The sequence below is a fragment of the Peromyscus maniculatus genome, chromosome 13 (assembly GCF_049852395.1).
Source record: "Peromyscus maniculatus bairdii isolate BWxNUB_F1_BW_parent chromosome 13, HU_Pman_BW_mat_3.1, whole genome shotgun sequence".
Taxonomy (NCBI): Eukaryota; Metazoa; Chordata; class Mammalia; order Rodentia; family Cricetidae; genus Peromyscus; species Peromyscus maniculatus.
The window spans coordinates 68,144,291-68,170,936 of NC_134864.1; the positions used below are offsets into that span (position 1 = coordinate 68,144,291).

The following is a 26,646-nucleotide window of genomic DNA, read 5'->3' on the forward strand; positions in this document are numbered from 1 at the left end:
GACATGCCAGTCCCCTGTTGCGCAACTGTAGTATTTAAGGTTTCCCCGAAAGATGGGATCCAAAATTTTAAAGGGGGCGGGGGAGGGGTACCCTGGCAGGATTTCCGCTAGTCTTATGGTGGACTACATATCCCAGGAAGCCGAGGGCCTGGGACGCGTGTCCACTTTGACCCATTCATCCACTAGCAGAAGACCTTACTAAGCCGGACCACCGCGCAGTCCAATCCTTCGCCTCCCACCTTGGCTGGAACCTGCGACGGATTCGTTCCCAAAATAATGATGCTTTAGTGGCAGGAGTAACACAAGTTTGTCATTGTCCAGAGAAAGAAGATCCTGCGTACGGTTCTTACCCGGTTCAGCAGAACGAGTGGCGTCCCGCTGGACATGCCAGCCCTCGGGTTGTGACATTCTCTGACACAGTGGAGACCAGCGGTCCGACCCCCCCGCACATCAAGCGACACTTTAGGGACCTGCTGCTTTTTTGGCTGCTGCTGCTGCTAGGACTGGCCGCGGTGCCCCTACCTACCCAGGCTAGCTCCTTCCACTTATCACGTTTGCATTTATCCGTGGATCTTCTGAGAGTCAGTCTTGTAAATGTTCAGCATTTCGCTGCTTTCCTGCCTTTTTCTGGGGACTGTGCCAGCACTTGCCCAGACCGGCGGAGAGAGGAAGCTGAGCCCAGAAAAGAGCGAAATATGGGGGCCTGGGCTAAAAGCAGACGTGGTCCTTCCAGCCCGCTATTTCTACATTCAGGCAGTGGATACCTCAGGAGAACAGTAAGTGAAGAAATGACTCCTCAACTGTTTGGAATCGCGGTTTAAAATTACTGGGGGTTTGTTGTTGTTTGTTTTATTTTTGTCCTTCATTTTTATCTGTCCCAACTCTTCTTTTCTCCAAACAGTTTACATTCCAGACTATTTTAGTATAACAGACTTCCCCTTCAAAATCAATTTTTCTCTGTAACTTGGAATAATTTTGAAATATGTATTCAATATAGTATAAAAATGTTGCTATAATGACAGCTCTTTTCATAGTTGTTTAGATGGGAATCGAGGCTAAACAGATCTCGCTTTTTGTTGTTGTTGTTGTTGTTGTTTGTTTCGTTTTTGGTTTTTCGAGACAGGGTTTCTCTGCCTAGCTTTGGAGCTTGTCCTGGAACTCATTTTGTAGACCAGGCTGGCCTCGAACTCACAGATCCACCTACCTCTGCCTCCCGAGTGCTGGGATTAAAGGCATATGCCACCACCGCCGGGATCTATCGCCCTTATTTTTAAGTGCTTTCCCACAAGCTGTTTTAAGAAAAATAGTACAACTGTGGAAACTAAGTACTAAAAGCTAAACACATCCCAAATGCAGGACTATTTAGTCCTTGTGTTACTAATATGATAGACAGTTATTTTGATTTTTCCCTTAACTAAACATAATTGGAATACTAGTATTTTATTAGACTTCCATTAGTAGTATTTTAATTACGTGAATGTGGGTAGCGGTATATACCCACACGAGTCCAGGGGCTACAGAAAGCCCGAGAGGCCATGGATCTCCTTGAGCTGGAACTGCCTGTAGCTGTGAGCCTTGAGGACCATGGGACCTAAGGTAAGTCTTTTATATGACACTAAGTGCTCTTAACCATTGTTATCTCTCTAGACCCAAGAATACTGATTTTTTTTTTTGAGTCATTAAGAGCAATTCTTCAAAATAAGGTCATCTTGAAGTAACCATTTAACAAAAGACAAATTGCCAGATGTGCTGAGCAGGCTGATAGAACTATTGTTCTTTATTTGCTTGATAAATAGCTTGGTAGTCTTAATGTATCCCCTGGCAACTGTCTAATGGAAGTATTTTATATTATTATTTTATTTTTATCTTTGATCCATCATATTGGTTCTGGTACTAAAAGCCTAAGAGATAAGCAAGCAAGTATATCTTAGAAGGATACTCAACCTTTACAGATTGAAGAGAGTAGTGTGCATTTGCTCTTAAAATAACCCTCATATCTCGTCTATCTTCCCATCACAGGTTCACATCTTCTCCAGGTGAAACGGTGTTCCAGGTTAAAATCTCAGCACCTGATGAGCAATTCACTAGAGTTGGTGTCCAGGTTTTAGATCGAAAAGATGGGTCCTTCATAGTGAGATACAGAATGTACGCAAGCTACCAAAGTCTGAAGATAGAGGTTAAACACAACGGACAACATGTGGCTAAGTCTCCTTACATTTTAAGAGGTATTTTGAAACAAAATTTTATGATAAGATTTAAATACAAAAATATATGTCATTCCATCAGTAAGAATTCCTTCAAAAAACTTAGCATACTTTTTTCACTGAAAGAAAAAACTAGATGTTTCTTTAATTGAAAGCTAAATTAGGAGGCCCAGCAAAAGAGAGACATTAATTATAATTCACTAAAGATCAAGAAACATTTCTAGAGAAGTTGCTCCCTACAGACGCATCAGTGAGAATAATCAAGTTAAAAAGCTGGAGGGATGGCTCAGCATTGAGGATCACATGCTGCTCTTGCAAAGGACCAGAGTTTGGGTCCCAGCACCCATGTATGGTGGCTCATAGCCACCTGGAACTCCAACTTAAGGGAAGATGTCTGTCCAGAGGCACCTACATTTTACATGTGCATAATACATGATTTATAATAATAAGTATTTTGCCATTTGAGAGGTTTTTAATGTATAATTTACGACAAGGTTTTATAAATCTTTTGAAACACAGCTTACAATAAGAGATAGCATACATTTATGTATATAAATTAAAATTGATATATGTATATGAACATATGAAATTAAAGCAAAGTCTCAGAAAACCGCACTTACCATTGTAACCATTCCCTCTTCTATGCTGTACTACTTTAGATTTTTTACTTATTTTGTGTGCATGTGTGTGCAAATCTTAGCTATAAAAAAGAATTATCAGGGCTGAAGAGATGATTCAGTGGTTAAGAACACTAGCTGCTTTTCCAAAGGACCTGGGTTTTTTTTCCCAGCATACACAATGGCAGCTCATGACTGTAACTCCAGGTGCAAGGGTGTGATACACTTTTCTCACCTCCAAAGGCACTGCAGGATGTACATGCAAACAAAACACCTGTACATATAAAAATAACAGAAAAATAAATAAATAAAAAAGAATAATCAAGTTAGATATATAGTCATAGATAATTCTTGAATGAATGAATTAAGTAACTAATAATCATCATTAAAATTGCCAGGTGTGGTGGCACACCTTTAATACTAGTGCTCTGAGGAATGAAGAGACAAGTGACCTCTATGAGTTTGAGGCCAGCCAGGTGGCTTGAAGCAGAAAAAGGGATGGATCATTGGTTTGGTTGTCATGCCGGGCCACCATTATAGAGACATTCTCTGCTGCTTTCTCTCATAGGATCAGAAGAAAACTTTTTCACTTTCCCTTTCTGGGGGAGACCAAAGATCTTTTTTAACTGTCTAAATTCTTCTCTTACATTCTACTGGGACTCTGGTAGAGTCCAACCTGCAAAGCATTAAAATGTGTATGAATTCCATTGTCACCTGTTGACTAGATCAGGTCAGAAGCTGAGGATTTCAGAAAGGAATAACATAGTGCTGTTTCAGATTCTTATGTTAGCATTATTTTATTAATGTATAATTAATTCATTGTGATATTAATGAGACCATATGTTTTTAGGATTTTTACTTCTTTATATTTCTTTTAAAAAAGAAGGGGGGAGGGAGAGTAGGAGTCCTTTGTTTACTTCTGTTGCTACTGGCAATGGTTTACCCATTGAGAACAGTACTTTGGATACTCTTAAGAACCTGTTTGTATAATAAACCAGTAAAACTGTAATTCATTTCACTTTTATCCTTCAGAACACAGATTCCTCATTCTTTTGCCAATATTTGGTTATTCTTTTTTTAAAAAAATTATTTTATTTATATATGTATGTGTGTCTCTAATGGGGGTATGTTCACACATGTGCAGATATCACAGAGGCCAGAGTGGTATCGGTTCCTCTAGGCCCAAAGTTATAGGTGGTTGTGGGTCCTAAGAACCTAACGCAAGTCCTCTGCCAGAGCAGCAAGCACTCTTAAACTACTAAGTCATTTCTCCAGCCCCATGATTATTCTTTGGTATAGGAATTATAAAAAGTAATGAATTGTGTCTACATGGAGCATGAATTACTACCCATTGGCTTGGTTTGCACCTGTGCAAAGTGAGCCAGAATAGAAAAATATAGGAAGAAGAGCTGTGAAAAGCTGGTAGGATAGAAGGCTGATGAAAGTTCATAGAGTGTGTGTTTACTATGCTTCCATTGCTAAGTGAAATGTTCATCACTGCGTTGTTTGTATGTGAACAGGGCCAGTTTACCATGAGAACTGTGACTGCCCCTTGGAAGACAGTGCAGCCTGGCTACGGGAGATGAACTGTCCAGAAACCATCACTCAGATTCAGAAAGATCTGGCACATTTCCCTACTGTTGATCCTGAAAAGATTGCAGCAGAAATCCCAAAACGATTTGGACAGAGGCAGAGCCTGTGTCACTATACCTTAAAGGACAACAAGGTACAATATGATCAAAGTCTGCTTGTTTCATGCACTCTGTAGTGTTTTGACCATTTGATTACAAAAGGCTACTTTTGTTAAACATCATCCTATGTTCCTCAGCAACATCTGCTGGGACTTTTACACTCACATAGTAAATGTCAAATTCTCTTCTAGGTTTATATCAAGACTCATGGTGAGCATGTTGGCTTTAGGATTTTCATGGATGCCATACTACTTTCATTGACTAGAAAGGTTAGTATGTTACAATGTCAATCTATATTTTACAACTTAATTTTTCAAAACATCATTAACATCAATATTAGGGGTATTCTGTTCTAGTGCCTTCTATATTGCTATCCTAAAATTTTGTTGTTGTTTTTTTTTTCCTGGTACATATATTAGTTATTAAGGGCTGCTATAGTAGCTTAAAACAGCAGAGAATGGCTCCTGAGGCCACCAGTCTGAAATCAAAGTATTGAAGGGTCACACTGTCCTTCTCTGCCTCTTTCCAGCTTCTGGTGGTCCTCCATTCTTGGTGCTCCCTTGTTCACAGCTTTGTGACTCTAATCTCTGCCTCTTGTCACATGACTTTCTGCCTTCAAGAATCTGAGACTCTGGTCTCCTCCCATCCCGTTCCCTCTCCTCTCCCTAAGATGCCGATCATAATGAATTAACAGCCCATTTCACATACTTGTGTAGCCTCATCTTAACTAATTAAATCAGCAATGACTTATTCCAAATAAGGTCACTCTAAGACATTGGGGCTTAGGACTGAAGCATATCTTTTGGGGGTAAATAATTCAAGCTATAACAATACCACATGGAAAGAAAACGCCTCTAGCTCATTAACAAGAACCCAGGTCTAAAGTCCTAAGTGTTGTATTTCCCTACCTCTCTCCACTCTCCTCTCTCTTTTCTTCTTTCTCTGGTCTCATTAGAGTCTCTTGGTAGTATTAGAACAATAGAAATTAACTTTGCCTGCTTCTTGGTTTTAATAGTAAGTCTACTGGCCAAGTTGGACACCACAGAAAGCAAACTGAGGATATTTATTCACATGACCATATTCTGAACAGTTTCTGGCCATTAAACCTGAAGTAACTGCCATTGCCTGAAGTTGGAGAGATTGGCCTTTTATCTGTGCAATGGCTAATTTTGTTAAATTAACATACTGAATGATGGGTTCCATTGTGACATTTTTATACATGTACATCATGTGCTTATATTTACACACAGTTCCTTTTTTTCCCCCATATTTTGAGGCAGTGTCTTGCCCAGGCTGGCCCTGAACTCGGTATAGCCCAGACTAGCTTTATGTTTACTATGCAGCACACTGGCATCCAACTCATAATCATCCTGCCTCAGCCTCACAACTGCTAGGATTACAGATAAGCACCACCATTTCTAGTTTCAACTACTAATTTTAACTGTTAAGTATATGGCTGTGTGCAATGCAAAGACTGTGAATAAGCTCTTGCCTCCCCACAACCAGGTGAGGATGCCAGATGTGGAGTTTTTTGTCAATTTGGGAGACTGGCCTTTGGAAAAAAAGAAATCAAAGCCAAACATCCAGCCGATCTTTTCCTGGTGTGGCTCCACAGATTCCAGGGATATTGTGATGCCTACCTATGACCTGACTGACTCTGTTCTAGAAACCATGGGCCGGTGAGAGATGGTCAGGGTTGACCCAGAGCCTTGGTTTGCTCTCTTTGGTGAGTCCTTTTCTATCTGATTTCATGAGTTGATGGTTTGGGAGGAAGACATGTTCCGCTTCCTGTCTTCTAGAGTAAGTCTGGATATGATGTCGGTACAAGCTAACACAGGGCCTCCCTGGGAAAGGAAGAACTCCACAGCTGTCTGGAGGGGCCGTGACAGCCGCAAAGAGAGACTAGAGCTGGTAAAACTTAGCAGAAAACACCCAGAGCTCATCGATGCTGCTTTCACCAATTTCTTCTTCTTTAAACACGATGAGAGCCTGTATGGGCCCATTGTGAAACACATTTCATTTTTCGATTTCTTCAAGGTATGACATCACCTATGGCCATTCCTTTCTGCTTTCCAATATGTATAAATAACACTTTGGGGAAGGGAACTAAAGTCTACAAGTTACAGAGGATGGGAAGGTGTCACAAAACTGAGTACTGAGGCATGGAAATGCAGCCCAATTCTGGATTCACCACACAGCACTGATGTTGAATAAGCATTAATGGGATTTAGTTCCTAGAAAAAGCTATTTTCCCAGCTAACCCTTAAGATAAATGCGTATTTGGTCAAATCCTTTTTTTATTAGTAAATGTGTGCAAGTCACTTTAGAAATACTACTCCCCCAAATCACAGCATTACAAGAAGATATGACAGGTAATGAGGTGAAACCCATTCAAATGTTCTGGGCATTCTGGGGATGGTGGATGGTTTTCTGTACCTTGGGTATAGATTCCTAATGTTTCCCAGGGAGTAATCATTTCTGACAACTCCTTTTCAAGCAGTGGGTATCGCCCCACTCTCGGTGCCCCCAGGTGGTTTCTCAAATTCTTTGGGTCAACAAAAAGTGGGAGAAAACAAGAAACTGATGAGCTCTTCTGCTCTGTGGATGCTGAACATTCATTTGATGTGTTCTATGGCAGTAGGTAGACCTGAGGCGTGCCATTAATTCATATGTTGGTATTTTTCACATATGTATATTGAAACAATTTATTTATTTATTTATTTTTATTTTATGTACATTGGTATTTTGCCTGCATGTATGTCTGTGGGAGGGTGTCATATCCCCTAGAACTGGAGTTATAGACAGCTATGAGCAGCCACATGGGTACTGGGAGTTGAACCTGGGTCCTCTGGAAGAGCAGTCAGTGCTCTTAACCACTGAGCCATCTCTCCATCCCTGAAATAGTTTAAGTGTAACCAAAAAAAAAATGTTAGCCATCCCTTCCCAGAGGGTGTGGAGTGCATGTATGTGTGTTTATAGGTACACGTGTGTGTGTGTGTGTGTGTGTGTGTGTGTGTGTGTGTGTGTGTGTGTGTGTGTGTAAAGGCAAAAAGAGCTTTGGGTATCATTCCTCGGGAGCCATACACCTCGGTTTTTGATACAGGGTTTCTCACTTGGCCTGGACATGTCAAGTAAGCTAGACTGACTGGCCTGCAAGTTCCAGGGACCTACCTGTCTCCCACTCCCTAGTATGCACATGCCACCATACCCAGCTTTTGTACAAAGGTTCTGGGCATCCTCAGGTCGTTACCTGAGCCATCTTCCAGGCCCAAGGGCAGTATTTCATCACTTGGTTTTGTTGTTGTTGCTTGTTTGTTTATTTGTTTATTTGGTTTTAGTTTTTCATAGAGAGACAGGATTTCTCTGTGAAACAGTTCTGGCTGTCCTGAAACTCACTTTGCAGACCAGGCTGGCCTTGAACTCACTGAGATCCACCTGCCTCCCGAGTGCTGGGATTAAAGGCGTGTGCCACCACAGCTGAGATGAGATCATCACTTGGTTTTATTCTTACATGTTGAATTTTCCACAACTAGGGCTATTGATTTCCATAGTTCTCTGAATAGTATTATTCATAAATGTTCTTACTCCAGAACTTACTAATTCCCTTAAGACATATGTGTAGCCATGTCATATTTTAAAAATACTATTGACATGGCACAGAATGTGCTGCCATAGATGCACGTGTAAATCAACAAAGAATCAGAGTATTTACAAAGTCAAAGCTCTACCTTTCCTTATGGTTTAGCCTTGGGACATCCATATTATTAATTTGCTAGCTGCTTCAGTGTTAGATGTGTAGCTGTGTTTGAGAAATTTGAGGCCATATCAAATGAACTTTTAGCTCTAGGTCAACATAGTATATAATAAGTACACTTATTAAATGTTAATGGAGAGGGAAAGTCTGTCTGAGGATGGAAAAATGGTGCATAGAAGGGGGAAGAAAAAAGAATAGAATGGGAATTTAGTGAAGGCTCTTTTACTCTCCTGCTTTGCAGCACAAGTATCAAATAAATATCGACGGTACTGTGGCAGCATACCGCTTGCCCTATCTACTGGTAGGCGACAGTGTGGTTCTAAAGCAGGACTCCATCTACTATGAACACTTTTACAATGAGCTGCAGCCTTGGAAACACTACATTCCAGTCAAAAGCAACCTGAGCGATCTGCTGGAAAAGCTTAAGTGGGCAAAAGATCATGATGCAGAGGTAAGGTCATTCTCCTAGAAGACTTGCTCCTGCTTGCACCACTGCATCATAGGAGTATTGGAAAAATGCCTGGACACTGGGATGTTCAGATACAGCTTTTACTTATACATGGGATGCTGCCTGAACAAGGGTAGCTCACAGTTCCCCTCAAAGTGAACATCACCACAATACTTTAGATTAGCTGACCACTCTGCTAAACTCTAGCCTTGATTATATTTTCTTTTTCAGTCAGGTTGGTTGGGGGCATAAACAGTGCCTGTCTGGCAATAGATGCCAGTAACTACTGTAGTGTAAAATGAGGAATTATTACTACTAGTAAGCTTGAGGTTAAGTGTCTGCTGAAAATGAAGAGAAAGCATGCAAGGCTTGCTCTGTACTTGATAAATTGTCATTACTTTGCTTGGGTCTAGCTCCTCTCTCCACGGGAGGCTTATCTCTAAGACATCCCACATGGCAACTTGGACTTTCAAATCTTGCAAACCTCTCTGGGCTGAAGAAATATACTCTGAAATGCTACATAAGCTACTCCCAAAGATGTTTTCTGTCTCATCTCACTATGTAGTCTGAAGGTCTGTTTGCATATGTCTGCAAGAGAAAGAGTACCATTAAAGGGTGTTTTTTTAATTCCCATAGGCAAAGAAGATAGCAAAAGCAGGACAAGAATTTGCAAGAAATAATCTAATGGGTGATGATATATTCTGTTATTACTTCAAACTTTTCCAGGTTAGTATTTTCACACACACACACACACACACACACACACACACACACACACACACATACACACACACACCTTTCATATTGCTTGTGACTAGACATGTTATAGTCAAACAACAGTTAGTGTAAAATTTTCTAAACGTTTAGAAAATTAATAATAACTAATAATAATAACTAATTATAATTAATTATTTATTTAATTAATAGGATAATTAATATAATTATAATAATAACTAATAACTAATATAAAGACATATACCACTTTAGTAAAAATTAGACACAAATACTAATAAGTATTTGAGGCTTGGAGTGTAAAGCACATATCTATCATGCATGAGGCTTTGAGTTCAATTCCAGGTACTATAAGGAAAAAAAATGTTGAATACCGAGAATGTAACAACATCAAATGAAAAGCTTTCATATTAGGCCTCAGGGCCTAGGCTTGGGGGTGGGGCTGTATATATGGAAAGCAAATCCTTGGGTATGAAAAGACCCATGGACTAACAGGTTGAGAGTTCAAGGGGTCTATGGCTGTACTCCCTCAAACAAGTCCAGGCTCATCTAATCTAGGAGTTAAACAGGGTCGGAACTATTTAGTACTTGCATGAGAAACTGCTTGGCAATACTGAGTACTGTAGGCATTCAATCAGTAAAACTATGAAAAAAGGTGTTAATTAAACAAAATGCAAAGTATAATCAGCCTCTTGGCCCCAAATAACTCAAATCTTTTCTTGAAAATTATTTTCAAGGACCAAGAATTTGTAAATTGTAATCCCAACATATCTGATGATTTAAAAGGCTTATCTTAAAAAGGAATGCAGAAGTAAACAAGTTATTTGTTAGTAATAATAGTAGAACTAAATTAAGATTCTTGTCTCAGAGTTCCAGATATCAAACACAATATCTTAGGCCCTGCTACTAAGCAAAGATGGTCTGTCTCTGGTCTATTTTACAACCTATTTTATAACCTTTGTACTAGCCTATTTTATAACCTTTCCTAGAAGGTGGTGAATGATACAGAGAGTGAGCTATGTAAAACAGATGAATTAGACCGGGGGGGGGGGTGGGGGGGGAGTGGTTACAGCCTGAATATCTAAACATCCATTGGGTTATGCCACTTATTTAGCTAATGTTCAGCATCCATGTCTAGCACAGTGCCCACTGCAGAGTAACAATATAATCAAGGACTCAGACTCATGAAACCTTAGCGAGGAAGGAAGAAGTAGGCTCTGTTCTCCTTCTAGGGAGGATTTCATGCAACATTATTTCCACTTAAAGCAGAAAGTAGTTACAAAGAAATATTTAGTCTTATAAATTTTGGATTTCGGGCTGGCAAGATAGCTCAGGAGTTAAGAGCACATACTGTTCTTGCATCTCCCATCATCCATGTTGGGCAGTTCACAATTGCCTGTAACTCTAGCTTCAGGACATCTGATTCCTTGGTCCCTGTTGGCATTCACACTCATGCACATCTCCACATTCAGACACATAATTTAAAGCAATGTTTTTAAAATGTGAATATGTTAGATGTAGAACACATACCTGTAATCCTGTCAGGAGATAAAGACAGAGGATTGCTGCAAGTTTGATACCAGTGTGATCTACATTCAGTAGGCCAACTATAGTGATATCCTGTCTCAAAAAACACAAGATAGGGCTGAGTGATAACTCAATGAGTAGAGTGCTTGCTGCACACACATAAGGGGACCAAGTTAGGACCCCCAGCACCTCTGTGAAGATGTTTGTGGCAGAACTTAATCTGTAATCCCAGCATTGGGAAGCAGAGACAAGAGGATCCCTGGAACTTATGGCTAGCCAGTCTAGTCCATCAGTGAGCTCCAGGTTCAGTGACCCTGCCTCTAAAAATAATGTGGAGAGAGACTAAGAAAGGCATTTAATGTCCTCTTTTGGCCCCTACACATCTATGTGCACATCACACACACACACACACACACACACACACACACACACACACACACACAGTTGTCTAATAAGGCATCTACTAGGAATTGGTAGCCAATGTTCACAGCACAATCAGGAACTCTGTATTGGGCATTTAAGATGGATTTAGAGGACACTTTAAGTAACAGTTAAGTGCATATGCATTAAAAGTATGGTTTACTTGTAAGTTCCAGTGTGTCTCATTTGGTGAGTATACTTAAAGAGCTACTTAAGGAATGCTTTTGTATTGATGCTTAACAGGGCTATGCCAACTTACAAGTGAGCAAGCCACAAATTCGAGAGGGTATGAAGAGGGTAGAGCCACATTCTGAGGATGACCTCTTTCCTTGCACGTGCCATAGGAGAAAGGTAACAACACTAACTTGGCTCTAGTGATGTGAAAGAACCAGTCCATGTGCTTGCTCACTGTCTGTGAAAATGCAGAAATTCTGAATGCAAGTTCAATTTTTGGTAGCTAATTATTAGCCTGGTGGAACTCTGTACACCATGACAATCTATAAGTAGGAATTTTGGTCCTTTGCAGTTTTGTGTGTCTTTGTTGAGAAATGGTTTGCCATTAATTCACTGGCCCCTCAGTGGCACATCATTTATGCTAATCCCTTTTTGTGCTGTAAGAGTCATGAGAGCCAATAATGAAACTGATTAAATGTCACAAAGTTTCTTTTGGCTCTGCATGAGATTGAGCAATTTCATTTCCTTTTTATCTCTTATGTGATTTAGATAGAACTGGTACCAGATCAGTAACTTCCACCAACTAGTTGGCAGTTTGAATGACAGTGGCATATCTTGCTCTTTGTCTATGCCGTCTCCTCACACTTACTATTTGTAACACAGGGTGTAATGGTGATACAGACCCCTGGATATTTAAGATCTCCATCACGCATTCCCATGAAGCTGAGTGTGATTTTATACCTGGGTGATTCTGGTCCTCCAGAAATAGTCCTGGGCTCTTAAAACACCTAAAAGAAACTTGATTTCTTATTTTTTTTCTCCCTCTCATCATATTTAGGAGAAAATAGTTGTCTGGTATGAGTATTCTTGATTCCTAAGATTTCTTAGTGGCTCTTAAATTTCTCTTCTTAATTACAGACCAAAGATGAACTCTGATATGCAAAATATCTTCTATTCAAATGATGGTGCTCTGAAGACTCATCTTAACTGTAGAGAAGATCATTTTTAAGTATTAGTTCCAAAAACAATGTAAAATCTAGTGGTGACTATTTGCATTCTCAGAGTGTTTCTTCTTATGCAGTATTCCCATGACTGTCTTTTACAGAACATTTTTAAATTTTTATAATAAAACCACCTTTAAGGGCCTATTCTGTACCAATTATTAGCTATGAATAGAAAAAGGAAAGTCTGGGTCCTTGATTCTGGCCTACTGACTGCTTGCTCTGAATCAAATAGACCTCCAAAAACAAAACAAAACCCAGCCAGTTATGGTGGTTCATGTCTGTATTTCCAGCACTCCAGAGGCTGAGACAAGAGGATTGCCATGAGTTCAAGGCCAGTTTGAGCTACATAGTGGTTTCAAGCCAGCCTGATATATATAAGGCTGGCTTGGAAGACAGTAAGATGTTATACCCAAATTGCCGTGGGGACCCCCAAAAGACCACCATGGAGACCAAATCCTGTATGTAAAAGCAAAGAGCCTTTATTTCAAGCTCTGGAGCTTGGTCCCTCTGTCTGACACAGCGGTGAGAGCAGAGATCCCTGAGCTCAGGTTGGGCAGAGTTTTTATCATAGCAGAGGATGGGATGAGGGGATTTCCAGGGTCCAGGACCCTGATTGGCTGAAAATTGTCTAGGGGTATCAATAAAACAAAAATAGGTATGGGCTGACGCAAGGGCATCTGACAACCCTATCTCTAATGGTTAGAATGTTTGGGATGTCAGGTACTTCCTCATCCCTGGGTGGTATCAGCTTAAGGCTTTGATGGATCTGGGTGTTGCCTGTCAGTAAGCCTGTCACAGAAGCTGTGTCTAGGCCCCTAAGCCTGTCATGGCTGTTGTGTGGTCAAGCTGTTTTGGGGCCCTTCACAAAAACTCTGTCTTAAAATACAAATAACTGTCTCTTTTAAGCTGTTTTTAATCTTGGAATGGCTATTCATTCAATCCCAACCAAACCTCACTCTAATAAAACATGCAAGAGCTGCCTTTATCTGGCCTCTGCCTCTGTTGTAATCAAATCTGTTACTGCTTACTAACAGCCCTATCACCCAATTGTCTACCCAATGTCACCCAATTGTCTACCCAATGCATGTTTCCTTCCTGCCCTGGTATTTGCTTTTCTCTTGGTATGGAAGCCAGGATCCATTCTTCTTTGTCCAGCTCATTTCAGGAATGTAGCACCTCTGAGTCTTTGTTATATACTCACCATACTTGGAAGTAGTTGCCTGTAGACTCTCCACCCCAGACTTTCAGCATCTTCAGTACAGAGACCATTCTTTTTAGTGTCTAACAGGCTTGCCTGAACCTGGAAGGGGCAACAGATTTTAAATGGGTAAATGAGTAATTACTTTAAAAATGCAAAGCAAGTACTAGCTGGGGGCCAGGCATGCTGGTAATATGCCTTTAGGCCTGCCACTCATGTTCTCCTCCAGTTAGTCAAGTTCCACAGTCAGTCTCCTTGAAAAATGCCCTGGAAGAATATCCAGAATGTTTGACCTTATGTTAGGGAATAGCCCAACCAAGTTCACCATCACTAATTGGAATTCATACAATGAATATTATTGAGCACCTAATATGCATTCAGATACTGTATTAAGTTCCAAAGATAGATCAGGGAATAGTTATTGTCTCTTCTTGAAAACGAATGGAAACTTACAATCAATAAATAAGTATGGGTTGTGGCTGATAATGGCATCACAGGGGTAAGTAGTGGTGCCTACTTAACCCTAATCTAAATATGCTAATTGGACATTGACTGTTGCTATAGCTTATGATAAGCCACTGTTAAAATATTAAAAATTTACTAATTTATTAGAGCTTATCAATCAGAAGAGCTTTAAATAGCAGTTGTTTTTTCAGATAGCTATTGGAACTGTTTGTATTCTATTTTTCTGGTTTTGTTACATTCATTTATAGTGGATTACAGAAATAGCATTTTAATTTTGAAACAGTGTAAAAAAAGCTATGCTCATTGTATTATTTGGTCATGCTGAATTAATTGGTATGGTAATTGATTTAGACATTGTTTTTTTTTCTCATTTCTTTTACTTCTTGAGACTTTTATATCATGTGGTTATTTATGTTTTAATTTCTTTTTTCTTTTTCTTTTCTCTTTTTTTAAGACATGGGCTTACTAGATAATTATGGTTGGCTTAGAACTCTATGTATAGCAAAATGGCTTCAAACTAATAGAGTTCCTTTTACCTGCCTCTGCCTCCTGACTGCTGGGATTAAAGGAGTGGGCCACCATGCCTGGTCTTGACTTAGGTCATTTTAACCTCTCACAGAGCAAATCTGGCCCACCACCCATGTTTGTATAGCTTCTAAGCTAAGAATAATGTTAATGTCTTAAGTGGTTGAAATCATCAAAACAAATTATATTCTAGTACATGCAGAATTCAAATTTTGGTTCATAAATAAAGGTTTGATATTAGTTTCCTATTACTTCTGTGACAACAACTTGTGTTGTTACAATTCTGGAAGTCACAGTCTGAGATCCGGAGTTGGGCACTTGCCTTTTTTTCTTCTAATGCTGCATTCCTAACATTTCTTGCCTTGGGAACCTGTCTCCATCTTCCTAGCCTACAGCCTAATGTCTTAAAGTCTTGCCCAGCTTCTTTGACTACAGCAATCTGAATACTGTAGCAGTATGATTCACAGGCTGGTAAATGGATACATAAAACTGTTTAATAGAATTCAGCAATAGAAATGAGTTGGTGAGAAGAAGCAGAGTACACTTGCACATTCTAAGTTTAAGATGACAGATCAAAGCTATCAGCCCATGACTCCATTTATGTGAACTATCCAGAAAAGGTAAATCTGTAGACACAAATCATGTTGGGGGTTGTCTGGTGTTAAAGGTAGGAAAGAAGAGCAGCAAGTTTCTTCTAGAAATGATATGTGCTTAGAATTTGATGATGGCTGCAAATAATTGTATAGTTACTGGAAATCATCAAATTGTATACTTTAATTGAAACTTAGGACATGCAAATAGAGTAAATAAAGCATAACTAGAATAGCAGACAGGAACTAGCAATGTAGCATAGTGGTAGAATGTCTGCACGGACAAAGCCTGGGGTTCCAACCCCAACAATCCAAAGAAGTGAGGAGAGAGACTGGGGTAAGAAGAGGGGCAGGGAAGGAAGGAAGGAAGATTAGCAGACAATAAGGAAGTATTAATTAAAAGTACTAAGACTGTAACATGAGAAAGCACTTGTGATAAATGGCTTTCAGCTAATTGCATTTTGGTATGTACTGTGCCAGAAAAGAGGGCAGTGAGGAACCTGCCTGACTCCATTTAAAGGCAGGAGCCATTATGCTGTATTTTTAAAAATAAGTTTCTACTTACTGTGAGAGTTGAGTAGCTCTGTTTTCTGGAACCTTCCCCAACCCATGACCTTTATTTGTGTTTGGGAGTATCTTGACTCTCCCTGACCCCTCCTAGTCACATGGTGGGTGATCACATGATTTTTTTAAAAGTTTTTTTTTTCCTTATTGCCCCATTGTCTCCCTTCTTTAAGACTGTTTGTGATTTTACTCCTTAAAAAGGGTCCAAGAGATGGACTCTGGGCGTAACCTGACTTCGGAGGCAGTCACTGGCCAGCTCTTGGGTGCACCCGGGTAAAAATCAAGCTTGCTTCAAATTTGTCTCAAACTGTGGTAGTGGTCTTATTCTCAAAGTTGGGATTAACACAGGTACCAGAGGGGGATTCATTCATTTAGGAAACATTTGCTAGACTTTATCCTACACCAGGAGATTCGGTCAAATACACATACACATTCTCTGTCTGTCTGTCTGTCTCGCCCCACAACCTTTTCTTCATTAAGGGAAGTTTAAACTTTGAAAAGCCTCCCTGCAAACACACACACACAAAGAAAAAACAAAAAACAAACAAACAAACAAACAAACAAAAAAAAAAAACAGGAAAAGACATATGAGTGAAGTCCTAAGTAAAAGGTGTAATCTGATGAGCTGAACAGTAAAAGCTCTGCAGTGGGGCCGGCTTGACAGGTTTATGGTGAGATGTCAAAGCCCTGAAGCCTGGGACCTTTTGACCCACGTAAAGAACCGGATTCGGTTCGGCTCTGATGGACTTTGGGAGGGACTGGGTAGATGGGTCCTTTAACCTCAGGGCCATCCAGCTGCTGTGATGACACACTAAGTGCTGGGCACAAAGGTGGTAGCAACACACCCTTCCGGAGACCAGTACATAAGGCAGTGTTAATGGTGGAGCCTTAGCCTAGCCTGGCACAGGTGAGAAGCATCCAACCTTTTGACACTGAGTTCTGACTTTACTCTATACAAAGCTCACACCGAACCACGCAGTAAAGTTGCCAAAAGGAAATTAAGTCGCAAAAAATTTAATTAATTAATTATTTAGAAAATATGTTTAAGTACACAATTTTGTGTTGGATCACATGCATAGCTGTCTTGTGTGCATGCGGCAGCGGAGTGGGCGCGCCTGAAAACCAAAAGGATAAGGAATCCATGGCGGGTTGAGAGGAAGGCGCTAGTCAGAGTTGACTCCATGTCTTCTGAAGGGACGATCGGACCGGAAGAGGCCAAGGTGGTGACCGGAGCGGCTTTCCCGCGCTGCTCGGCTGCACCAGCGCACTGACTCCCGGTTTCAGGATCACCGCCCTCGAGAGGCGGGGCCGAGCTCAGGCCAGCAGAAAACTCTCCTTCCCGGCGTGCCTAGCGGCGCGCCCCACGAGCCGGGGGGGGTGAGGGCGGAGCCCGTGCGCGTGCGCAGTAGCGCACCGCGCTGACGGGGTTGGCGAGGCGGTCCCTTCGAGCGTGTTAGTTCGCTCCCTGAAGAGAGTGAAGACGGTTGCGCTCCCGCGGTCTCGTGCGTTCGCTGGTAAGCGCGGCGGCCGCGGCGGGAAGCGCGGGCAGCGGGGCCGCGCCGGGCGGGCGGCTCCTCGGGGGCTGTCGGTCGCCGCCCGAGGCGTCTGAGGAAGCTTGCCGCCGTCGGGCAGCAGCCGGTGGTCTGTTTTGCCCGGGAGGGCGGACACGGGCTGGTTCGGCGGGCAGGCGGGGCCGGGCCGGGCCGCGGACACTCGTCGCGGGCTGTCGCGGGTGACGGGAGAGAAGCCGTCCTCCAGACGTGAGGCTCTCCCCCGGTGGCGGCTGCCCGGCCCGGGGCTCACGCGCTCGTTGAGCGAATAAACGACGATTCCCGTTGACCCCTGACCTCGGGTTTGGATTTTCTGCTCGTTTAGTGGGTAAGACCAGAACTCAGTTTTGTTCGCCCGGTGACAGCCAACGTGGTGCTGCAGACGTAACAGACAATACGTAATTTTTTTTAAAAACTGGAAGTCAGGTGGCCCTGGCGTTTTGACGGCTTTCTGGAAGGTATGACCATAAAATACTACCTTCTGAAGATAAGTAGCCCCTCCCTCCTCCCAAACTCAACTCTTGATTATCCACACCATTTGGAACCGGTACCGAATCAACTGCATTTGTTTTGTGTGTCAGCATTCAGTTGTCACCTTGCTTCTACCGGGTTGGTGCTGTTTTCCCCATCTGCTGTGTTAGACATTGAGGAGCCAGGCTTCAGTACTCCCTTATCTTTCAAAAAAAGCTAGAGATAAAATCGACACTGTCACTTGCTTTGGGCTTTTACCCTATGGGACATTTTTAGGGTTACTCAAACAGTCTAGAACAAGTGTGTGCAACAGTTGTGAAGTTCATCATGAAGTTGGGAGTACAGAGTTTTCCTTAAAAACAAAACCCCAGGTTAATCTGGAAGAGCTTTCTAGGTTGATGGTAATTTGAAAACATGCGTGTAATTTTACTACTTTCTGAAATCTCATTAAAATTACAGGGAAGGATGTTTGGGGGTTTTGTTTGTTTTTGAGGGTTTTGTTGGTGGTGGTGGGTGGTGGTGATTTGGTTTGGTTTTTTGAGACAGAGTTTCTCTGTGTAGCTTTGGAGCCTGTCCTGGCACTCACTCTATAGACCAGACTGGCCTCGAACACGGAGAGATCCACCTGCCTCTTCCTCCCAAGTGCTGAGATTAAAGGCATGTACCACCACTGCCCGGCTGTTTTGGGTTTTTTGTTTTGTGTTTGTTTGTTTGTTTTGTTTTTTGTTTTGTTTTTTGAGACAGGGTCTTGCTCAGACTGGTCTCAAACTTGCAGTGATTCTCCTATCTTTGTCTTTCGAGTCCTGAGATTATAGGCAAGCCCCACCCAACCTGCCCCCCCCCCCTTTTGGACATAAAGTCACTGGAATAAAGACCTTGGGAAATATTAACAGTTGAATAATAAATTCTAAAAGCAGTGGCTAAAACAGCAGTTAGGAACACAATAAAACTAGTCTGAATAAATCATAGCCTCCAAAACACACAGAAACTGGCAGCACTAGTTATAGTTGGAAGTGCATCGATGTGAGTACAGGTGGAAGACTTAAAATGTTAGGTTAAATCTTTCTAAGGAGCAGCAGGATATTTAGATTCCTTTTCCGCTTTCACACTCTTGAGTGATTACATTCCCCATAATTAGACTAGAAGGAGGCTTATTTTGACAATTTTTTTAACTGGAGAACTCAAGACAAGTAATTGTAAGGATATATTTATGAAAATAAGGGCCCCAAAGCCATAATTTCTTTATCCACTTCTCTTTCAACTTCCACAGCTTTAGTAGCCAGATTAATAACTTCCAGGCCCAAGAGAGTGGGGGTGAGATGAACAGAACAATGAGGAAACATGTATATATATACATGTTTAACCGTAAATTAAATGTGAAGAGACCTCACTATTTACATTTTCATTTTCAAAGTTTTGTGTTGGGAGCTTGGAAGATGGTTCAGCTGATAAAGTACCTGTTGTAAAAGCTGAAAATCTTGTTTTTCACATCCCCAGCATCCATTTAAAAGCCAGGCCCAGGGGTTGTGGATTTAGCTCAGTGGTAGAGCACTTGCCTAGCAAGCGCAAGGCCCTGGGTTCGGTCCTCAGTTCCTAGAGAAAAAAAAAAAGCCAGGCCCAAACTGGAGGAACCCAGGTAGGCAGATACTTAAAGCTTATTTCTAGCTAGCCAGCTTATCCAAATTGATGAGCTCCAAATTCAGTGAGAGGCCTTGTCTTAATAGTGGTAGAGGAAGACACCTGATGTTCTCTTCTAGCTTCCACATATAGACACACATATATGCACTTGTACACACATGCATACAACACAAAAAAAATTGATTATGTGCTGCCTATTTTTAAAAGTTTTTTAAATTATAAACAAATTATTTAATGTGACATTTCCTCTTCTGTGAATTTTTCTTACAAATATACCTATACACCTATAAGTATAATATCACCTAGAAACTAGAATCACAAGATGCAAATAACACTGGTTTCCTTGAGAGGAGTTCTGAGTGAAAGGCAAAAGTGGAATGAGACAATATATTCTTCGCATCTTTTGAGCTTTGAGCCATGTTAATATTACCTAGTTAATAAACAAATGCCAATGAAGGCATAAACAAATGCAATGAAGAGTGATAATGGAAATTGTGGTGCCAATGATATGCTGAAAAATGAAAGCTCTCTTAAAATAAAAAGGAATGAATACTGAACAACAATCACAAAAATTACAGTAGCTTATACCCATTCGTGTTTATGGTTCTTCAGGTCAGTTGTGATTTAGACTGGGTTCAGGCTTTAATTTGGCTTCAAATTTGCTCAAACTGTCTTCATTATGGGATTCTAGCTGAAAAATGAAAAACTTCCTGGGATAGTTTTCCTCTATTGTTCAGGTGAAATTTGGTTCAAGGTTTCTAGGAATTTGCCATAGCTCAACTCAGAAGTAGCACTTTGAAATGTTCCAGTAGCCAACCCCAGAGTCAATAGGATCACATGACAAAGACTGTGGTTACATACTTCTGTTACATGGAAAGGGGGAAATGAAATGATGAAAATATTTTAATAGCTGTAGGGAAAGTAAATTAAAAATGATTTATATTATATGGAAAAAGGAATGATGAAAATTATTTAGTAGATATATAAAAATTAAGTTGGGGTGGTTAAGAATGAAGATTCTTATAAATATATTTCAAGAATATTTTTGTAAAGGTACAACATCCCAGTTTGGAATGAACTATTTTAAGGCCTCTGCATCAAAGTGTCCCATTTACCTTATATAATATATGCCAGCTCCTGTTATTAGTTTTGAGTACCCATAAATATCTTGAAAGTAATATAAGAGTAAGTAATAAATATATAGAGAGATACCAGTTTATAGAGAACTAGTTTTAGATTGTGTTTATTTCAGCTTTTGAATGTGCTCATTCATAGTTTTGGGGTCTGGCAACTCACCTTTCACAACAGAATTTTCTTTTCAGGGAGATGCCCTTTGCTTCTTGGATGTAATGCACTTTATGTTTATTATTCATCAGTGAAAATGAGTCATACAGAGGTAAGATATTGTCGTGTGTTCTGTATCTTCATATTATTTTTTGGGGGGAGATGGGGAAATATGTTAACCATCACTTGTATATAGTAGTCTTATTTTCAGTTTGCATGGTGAGAGGCAGTACAGAATTGGAATTGGAGAGTAAATGCCAGAACAAGACTACTTTACTTTGATTCTTAGTTAATAGCTATATAACCTTGAGCAAGTTACTTAATCTGCTGTGCCTTATCTGTAAAGTAGGAATAGTACTTGCCTCATAGAATTATAAAGAATGCTTGCAAGAGTTAATACTTTAGCACTTAAAGTACTAGACAGTAAACAGTTCTTAGAAACTATAAATATAACGACTTGTTTGGAGGCTATGCATTCCGTCATGAGTCTTAGCAAAACAAAGTATTTATTCAGTTGTCTAAATAGTCGAGGAAATAATTTGACCCTTTTGTTCTTTTGAATTTTAGGTTAAATTAAAAATACCTTTTGGAAATAAATTACTGGATGCTGTTTGTTTGGTACCTAACAAGAACATAGCATATGGAATAATTCTTACACATGGAGCATCAGGAGATATGAATCTTCCTCATTTGATGTCACTGGCATCCCATCTTGCATCTCATGGGTTTTTCTGCCTAAGATTTACTTGCAAAGGTCTTAATATTGTACACAGGATTAAGGCATATAAAGCAGTTTTGGTAAGAAAAATATATTTACTTATAAAAAGGCTCTGCTTAAAATTCTTCATAAGTTTAAGGTATTTTGTTACCTGATTGTTAGATAAAAGTGTTTTAATGAGTATCCTTAGAAACTTGGCAGTAATACATAGGGTATTTAGTGGTTGTGTTTCTCTTTTTTTGTCATCAGTTTGTTTTCATGGAGATGAATGTTCATATCATACGTGTTCTTTCATGCTGCTGCCCAAGAAGCTACTTAGAATTTTCTCAGTGGGAAAATGTAACTTTAGAATATAGTTATGCCAATCTAGATTTTTAAACCTACTATATTATTGTGCATATCAAAATATACCACCCTTATATGCTAGTATTTTCATCAAATTTGAAACTACTAGCTTTTAAAAAATAACTGTCCCTTATCAAGTTTACTGTTTACCACCCGAGGTGGAGACATGAACCTGGGAGACGGGGACCTAAAAATGAGGTGGACTAAAGTCTCATGCAATAGCTAACTTTATTAGAATTTGAGGCAATTATACTCTGAGAGTTAAGAATCACATGATTAAGGTGTTCAATTACAAGGACAAGCCACATGTGGCAAAAATATGTTTTCCATAGAGGTATATAAATAACAGCTGAAGAAAACTCCCTCCTAGCCAATACACCTGGGAGAGCATGAAAACCCATTCCAAGAACAATTCTGTGCTTTGAAGAAACTAAGGTCATAGGACTCTAGCCTTGTTTTCTTGGAGTTTTCTCAGAAGCACTCAGAATTCTCACACAACTCCATTCTTGGAGTGTGTTCCGACATCTCCCCCTTTTTTGTTTTTTTTTTTTTTGTTTTTTTTTTTTGGTTTTTTTTTTTTTTTGGTTTTTTCGAGACAGGGTTTCTCTGTGTAGCTTTGCGCCTTTCCTGGGACTCACTTGGTAGTCCAGGCTGGCCTCGAACTCACAGAGATCCGCCTGCCTCTGCCTCCCGAGTGCTGGGATTAAAGGCGTGCGCCACCACCGCCCGGCTCCTTTTTTGTTTTTTAATAGGATATGCAGAGTGGTTTTAATTTGAGATATTTTAGGTAAATCTAATTGTCATTTGATTCATCAGTGTCCTGTAAACAAGCAAATTACAACATTAGAATAGTGGAAGCATTGGAATTCTCTGCTACCAACGGCAAAGATTCAAACTGTCCAGTACTATTAGTTACATTATTACATTGATAGGAAATTCTAGAGAATAGCTTGAATAGAGACCCATATGATTAATTGTTGACATTAATTATTTACTAATTGAGCCAGAAAAATAAGATAAGCAGTATTTTATGGCCGTTAAGGTGCAAATAAATCCATTCCAAAGGTTTATCATCTTGTACCATAATACCTATAGGAGACAGTTTAGTGAGAAAAATAAGTTTAAAGGCAGTGAAAGAATCCACTTCGTACCTAAATGCTTTTGGTCTGGATTCAAATAGCTGTAGTTCTTTCTTTGCCTCTGGAAGTAATGTATGAGGACTATCCAACACCATCTTAACTTCTAGAGTTTTAAATAGATTGGTTAGTGCATAATTAGGTAGACATTTTGATTTTGCTGAAATTGCACTGGAAATACCAAGCACAGCTCATGAGGCCAAGGAGAAATCGTTAGATGAATTACTTTTTCCAGCCATGCTCTAGCTTGCCTAGGTTGTAAAATTAGCCTTTTCATAGGATCTCCTAAGTCCTCATCAGAAAGTAGAAAGAATTCAAGATTAGATCAATTATCATATTCTTCACCCCATGCTTCAAGGCCATTTTTAGACAATGGAGGGTAAGTATTTAAAGAAAGCTCCAGTTAGGGAGCTGAGGGAACCATTCCTGGCATAGGTGTCACCATTTTTACTTTTGATTTTGCCTGCACAGGGAAAACTTCCATCTTTGCCTCTATCAATTTTAAAGTTTGACCATTCAGTTTATATTCAAGGAATTAGTCATCTCTTTGTCATGATTAATATCCTACTTATCTTCCTTAAATATTTTAGTAACAGTTCGAATCAATGTGCAAGTGACCCAAAATTGAACAAGGAACTCCCCCCACCTTGTTTATATGCCTTTTTAATATTCTTTCACTCTGTCCCGTACTTCTTTATCTAAAGTTCCTTCTAAACACCAGGAATTATAATCATAACCAACTTGCAAACAATCTAGTAGTTGTGATTTTGATACTGTGGTCCTTCTTTCTTTAAGAAATGATGCACAAGCTCAACATACAGCAAAGTTTTTACTGGTTTCTGCACCATTTTGCTCATTCATCTTCTGTGAGGGTCCCCACTCTTTATCTCATAGCTGACTTCAGGTCCCTGTTTGGGTACCACTTGTTTACCACTCTATAGATGGTGGGACCTGGGAGAAAGAGCCAGCAAATTTAGGCAGACCAAAGTCCCATGCAATAACCAACTTTATTTGGGGAGGCTGGGGGTGTTTCGAGACAGTTTCTCTGTGAAGCTTTGCGCCTTTCCTGGAACTCACTTTGTAGACCAGGCTGGCCTCGAACTCACAGAGATCCGCCTGCCTCTGCCTCCCGAGTGCACCACCACCGCCCAGCCAATAACCAACTTTATTTAGAGCTTAGGTAATTTATATTCTGTGGGTTAAGAAAAATCGAATCACATGGCTAAGGTGTTCAATCACAAGGACAAGAAACATGTTGCAAAAACGTGTTTTTCAGTAGAGGCATATGAATAACAGCCGCTGAAGTAAATTCACTCTTACCTGCTACACCTGGAAAGCCCATGAAAACCCATTCCAAGAACAATTCTGTGTTTTGAAGAAGCTGAGGTCACAGGACTCTTGTCTTATTTTCTTGGCATTTTCTCACAAGCACTCAGAATTCTAACACGACTCTGTTCTTGGACTTTGTCTGACAATTTACTGCTTAAATATTTTTATAAAGGCAAGTTGATTTTTCCCTGACAAAAGGATTAATAGCAAACACATGACCAAAGAGGAAAGAACTATATCTCCTATAAGAATCTGTAAATTATGTCTTTGCATAAGTTTTTGTATACATCAGTAATGGTAAGAATATCCAGTGAAGTATAACGTGAGAGGAACTGATAATTTTTTGGTTGATTTACCTAGAATTACCTAAAGACCTCAGGAGAATACAAACTTGCTGGTGTTTTTCTTGGAGGTAAGCTTCAGTATTAACTGCATTATAATATTAAAATTAGTTATTTTGTTTTGATACATAACTTTGATACTTTATTGTAAAGTACTTTATATGTTTAAAGCAAATTTGAAGCATTTATGTGTTAAAATAGAAGGCTTACTACCTTTATTCATAGCATTTTATTACTCTTGCAAATGATGCATTGAGAAATAATTTCTTCACCTTTGTAAGTATTGAAAAAAATAATTGCTTTTTAAAATTTGGAGTAAGCTAGATCAGTTTTTAGCTTTTCATAAAGCTGTAGGTTTCCATTAAGACCATTGGAATTTGTTGCTTGCCATTCTTTTGAGTTAAGTAATTTTCTCCCCTCAATAAATAACAAAGAACAGCAAATCTAATTTTACCAAACTATCGCTACTATTGTATGCATATGTTTATATTTCTAATTGAACTTAATTGGTTTTAGGCCGTTCAATGGGCTCGAGAGCAGCTGCTTCTGTAATGTGTCACAATGAGCCAGATGACACTGATGATTTTGTTCGAGGTCTCATTTGTATTTCTTACCCACTGCACCATCCAAAGCAGCAACAGAAACTCAGAGACGAAGATCTCTTTCGTATAAAGGATCCTGTACTATTTGTGTCCGGCTCAGCAGATGAAATGTGTGAAAAGGTGACTTGGAATTCTATATGTATGAGTGAAATATATTAGGGGGACGATTATTACCTGCCATATTCAGCTTCTGGACATAGTGACCCACACCTTTAATCCCAAACTCAAGAGACAGAGGCAGATGGATTGCTGTTAGTTCAAGACCAGGCTGGTTGTCAGCCAGGGCTACACCCACCCTGTCCAAAAAAAAAAAAAAAAAAAAAAATGCTTATTAGTCTATGTTAGTTGTGTCTTTGTTACCCTGTAACTTTGTAGTACATAAAAATAAAAACACTGACAAAATGCATCTCCCCAGAAAGGGATTTGGTAAATAGAGTTCATCTTTATTTGTAGAATTAATATCTGATTGTTATGATTTGGGAGATACTAGGATATATATTTGGTTTACCATTTCAGCTTTGAGATTGTTATTGACTCTCAAGTAAGCATTGGCAGTATTCATATATTACTGAGTATTATGAACTACTGTTTCCCAGAGCACACAATTTCCTTAGGAAAAGATTTTTTTGGGGGGAAAAAATTTGAATAACTCTAATCTGCTTAAGTTTTTTTGTGCTAACAAATGCTTGGGTGTATTCTATTATGTGATTATTTGAGATAAGTGGACTGACACTGCTGTAGATATTTCATTATATACTCCAAGTTGCAGATATTTAATGAATAGTTTTGAGTGAATGCCAGTCCAATATAGATGAGGAAAAGATAATCTTTTAAATAGAGTCTAATATCCTCTTTTGTTTCTTCTTTAGAACTTGTTGGAGAAAGTGGCACAGAAAATGCAAGCTCCCAGTAAAATCCATTGGATTGAAAAGGCAAATCATTCTATGGCAGTGAAAGGACGGTCAACAAATGATGTTTTCAAGGAAATAAATACACAGATCTTGTTTTGGATCCAAGAAATCACTGAAATGGACAAGAAATAATTGTCATTAAAAGCCATGTTATTTTGAATAAAAGTACGGTTAATTTGATAAAGAACAATATACCTCTCAGCATTGTGAGATGTATTTCAGACTAATGTTCTTTAATGTTGCCCTATTTTTGAAACATGGTATTGTGAAAATATCCTTTACAAGATGTCTTTTGAAAGCACTGTTATAGTTATATGAAGATAATGTACAAATATTGAAGTTGTCTATAATTTATTTTCATTAGTATAGGTAAGTTTTGAAAAATTAAACATTTGCATTTTGTTATAA

The 26,646-nt window shown here is 39.6% G+C and overlaps 2 protein-coding genes across 4 annotated transcripts; both read left to right on the forward strand.

Moving 5' to 3' along the window:
* Positions 1-86: 86 nt before the first annotated feature.
* Poglut2 (protein O-glucosyltransferase 2) lies at positions 87-20,968 on the forward strand. 3 transcript variants are annotated; one of them, XM_076550477.1, is made up of 10 exons: positions 87-776; positions 2,020-2,225; positions 4,342-4,547; positions 4,704-4,781; positions 6,019-6,191; positions 6,312-6,549; positions 8,508-8,717; positions 9,351-9,440; positions 11,637-11,744; positions 20,895-20,968. In XM_076550477.1, exons 1-10 carry the CDS (start codon positions 595-597, stop codon positions 20,949-20,951), a joined length of 1,548 nt encoding a protein of 515 aa, XP_076406592.1. In that variant the 5' UTR covers positions 87-594; the 3' UTR covers positions 20,952-20,968. The 3 variants fall into 3 exon arrangements, with proteins under 3 accessions (XP_076406592.1, XP_006996868.1, XP_076406593.1); XM_006996806.4 differs by lacking the exon at positions 20,895-20,968 and adding an exon at positions 12,486-12,713; XM_076550478.1 differs by lacking the exons at positions 87-776; positions 20,895-20,968 and adding exons at positions 788-1,596; positions 12,486-12,713.
* Positions 17,372-26,646, forward strand: Tex30 (testis expressed 30). The gene is made up of 6 exons (XM_006996805.4): positions 17,372-17,427; positions 20,895-20,968; positions 21,424-21,654; positions 24,745-24,796; positions 25,242-25,447; positions 26,197-26,646. The coding sequence occupies exons 2-6, from the start codon at positions 20,954-20,956 to the stop codon at positions 26,368-26,370; spliced, it is 678 nt and encodes a 225-aa protein (XP_006996867.1). The 5' UTR covers positions 17,372-17,427; positions 20,895-20,953; the 3' UTR covers positions 26,371-26,646.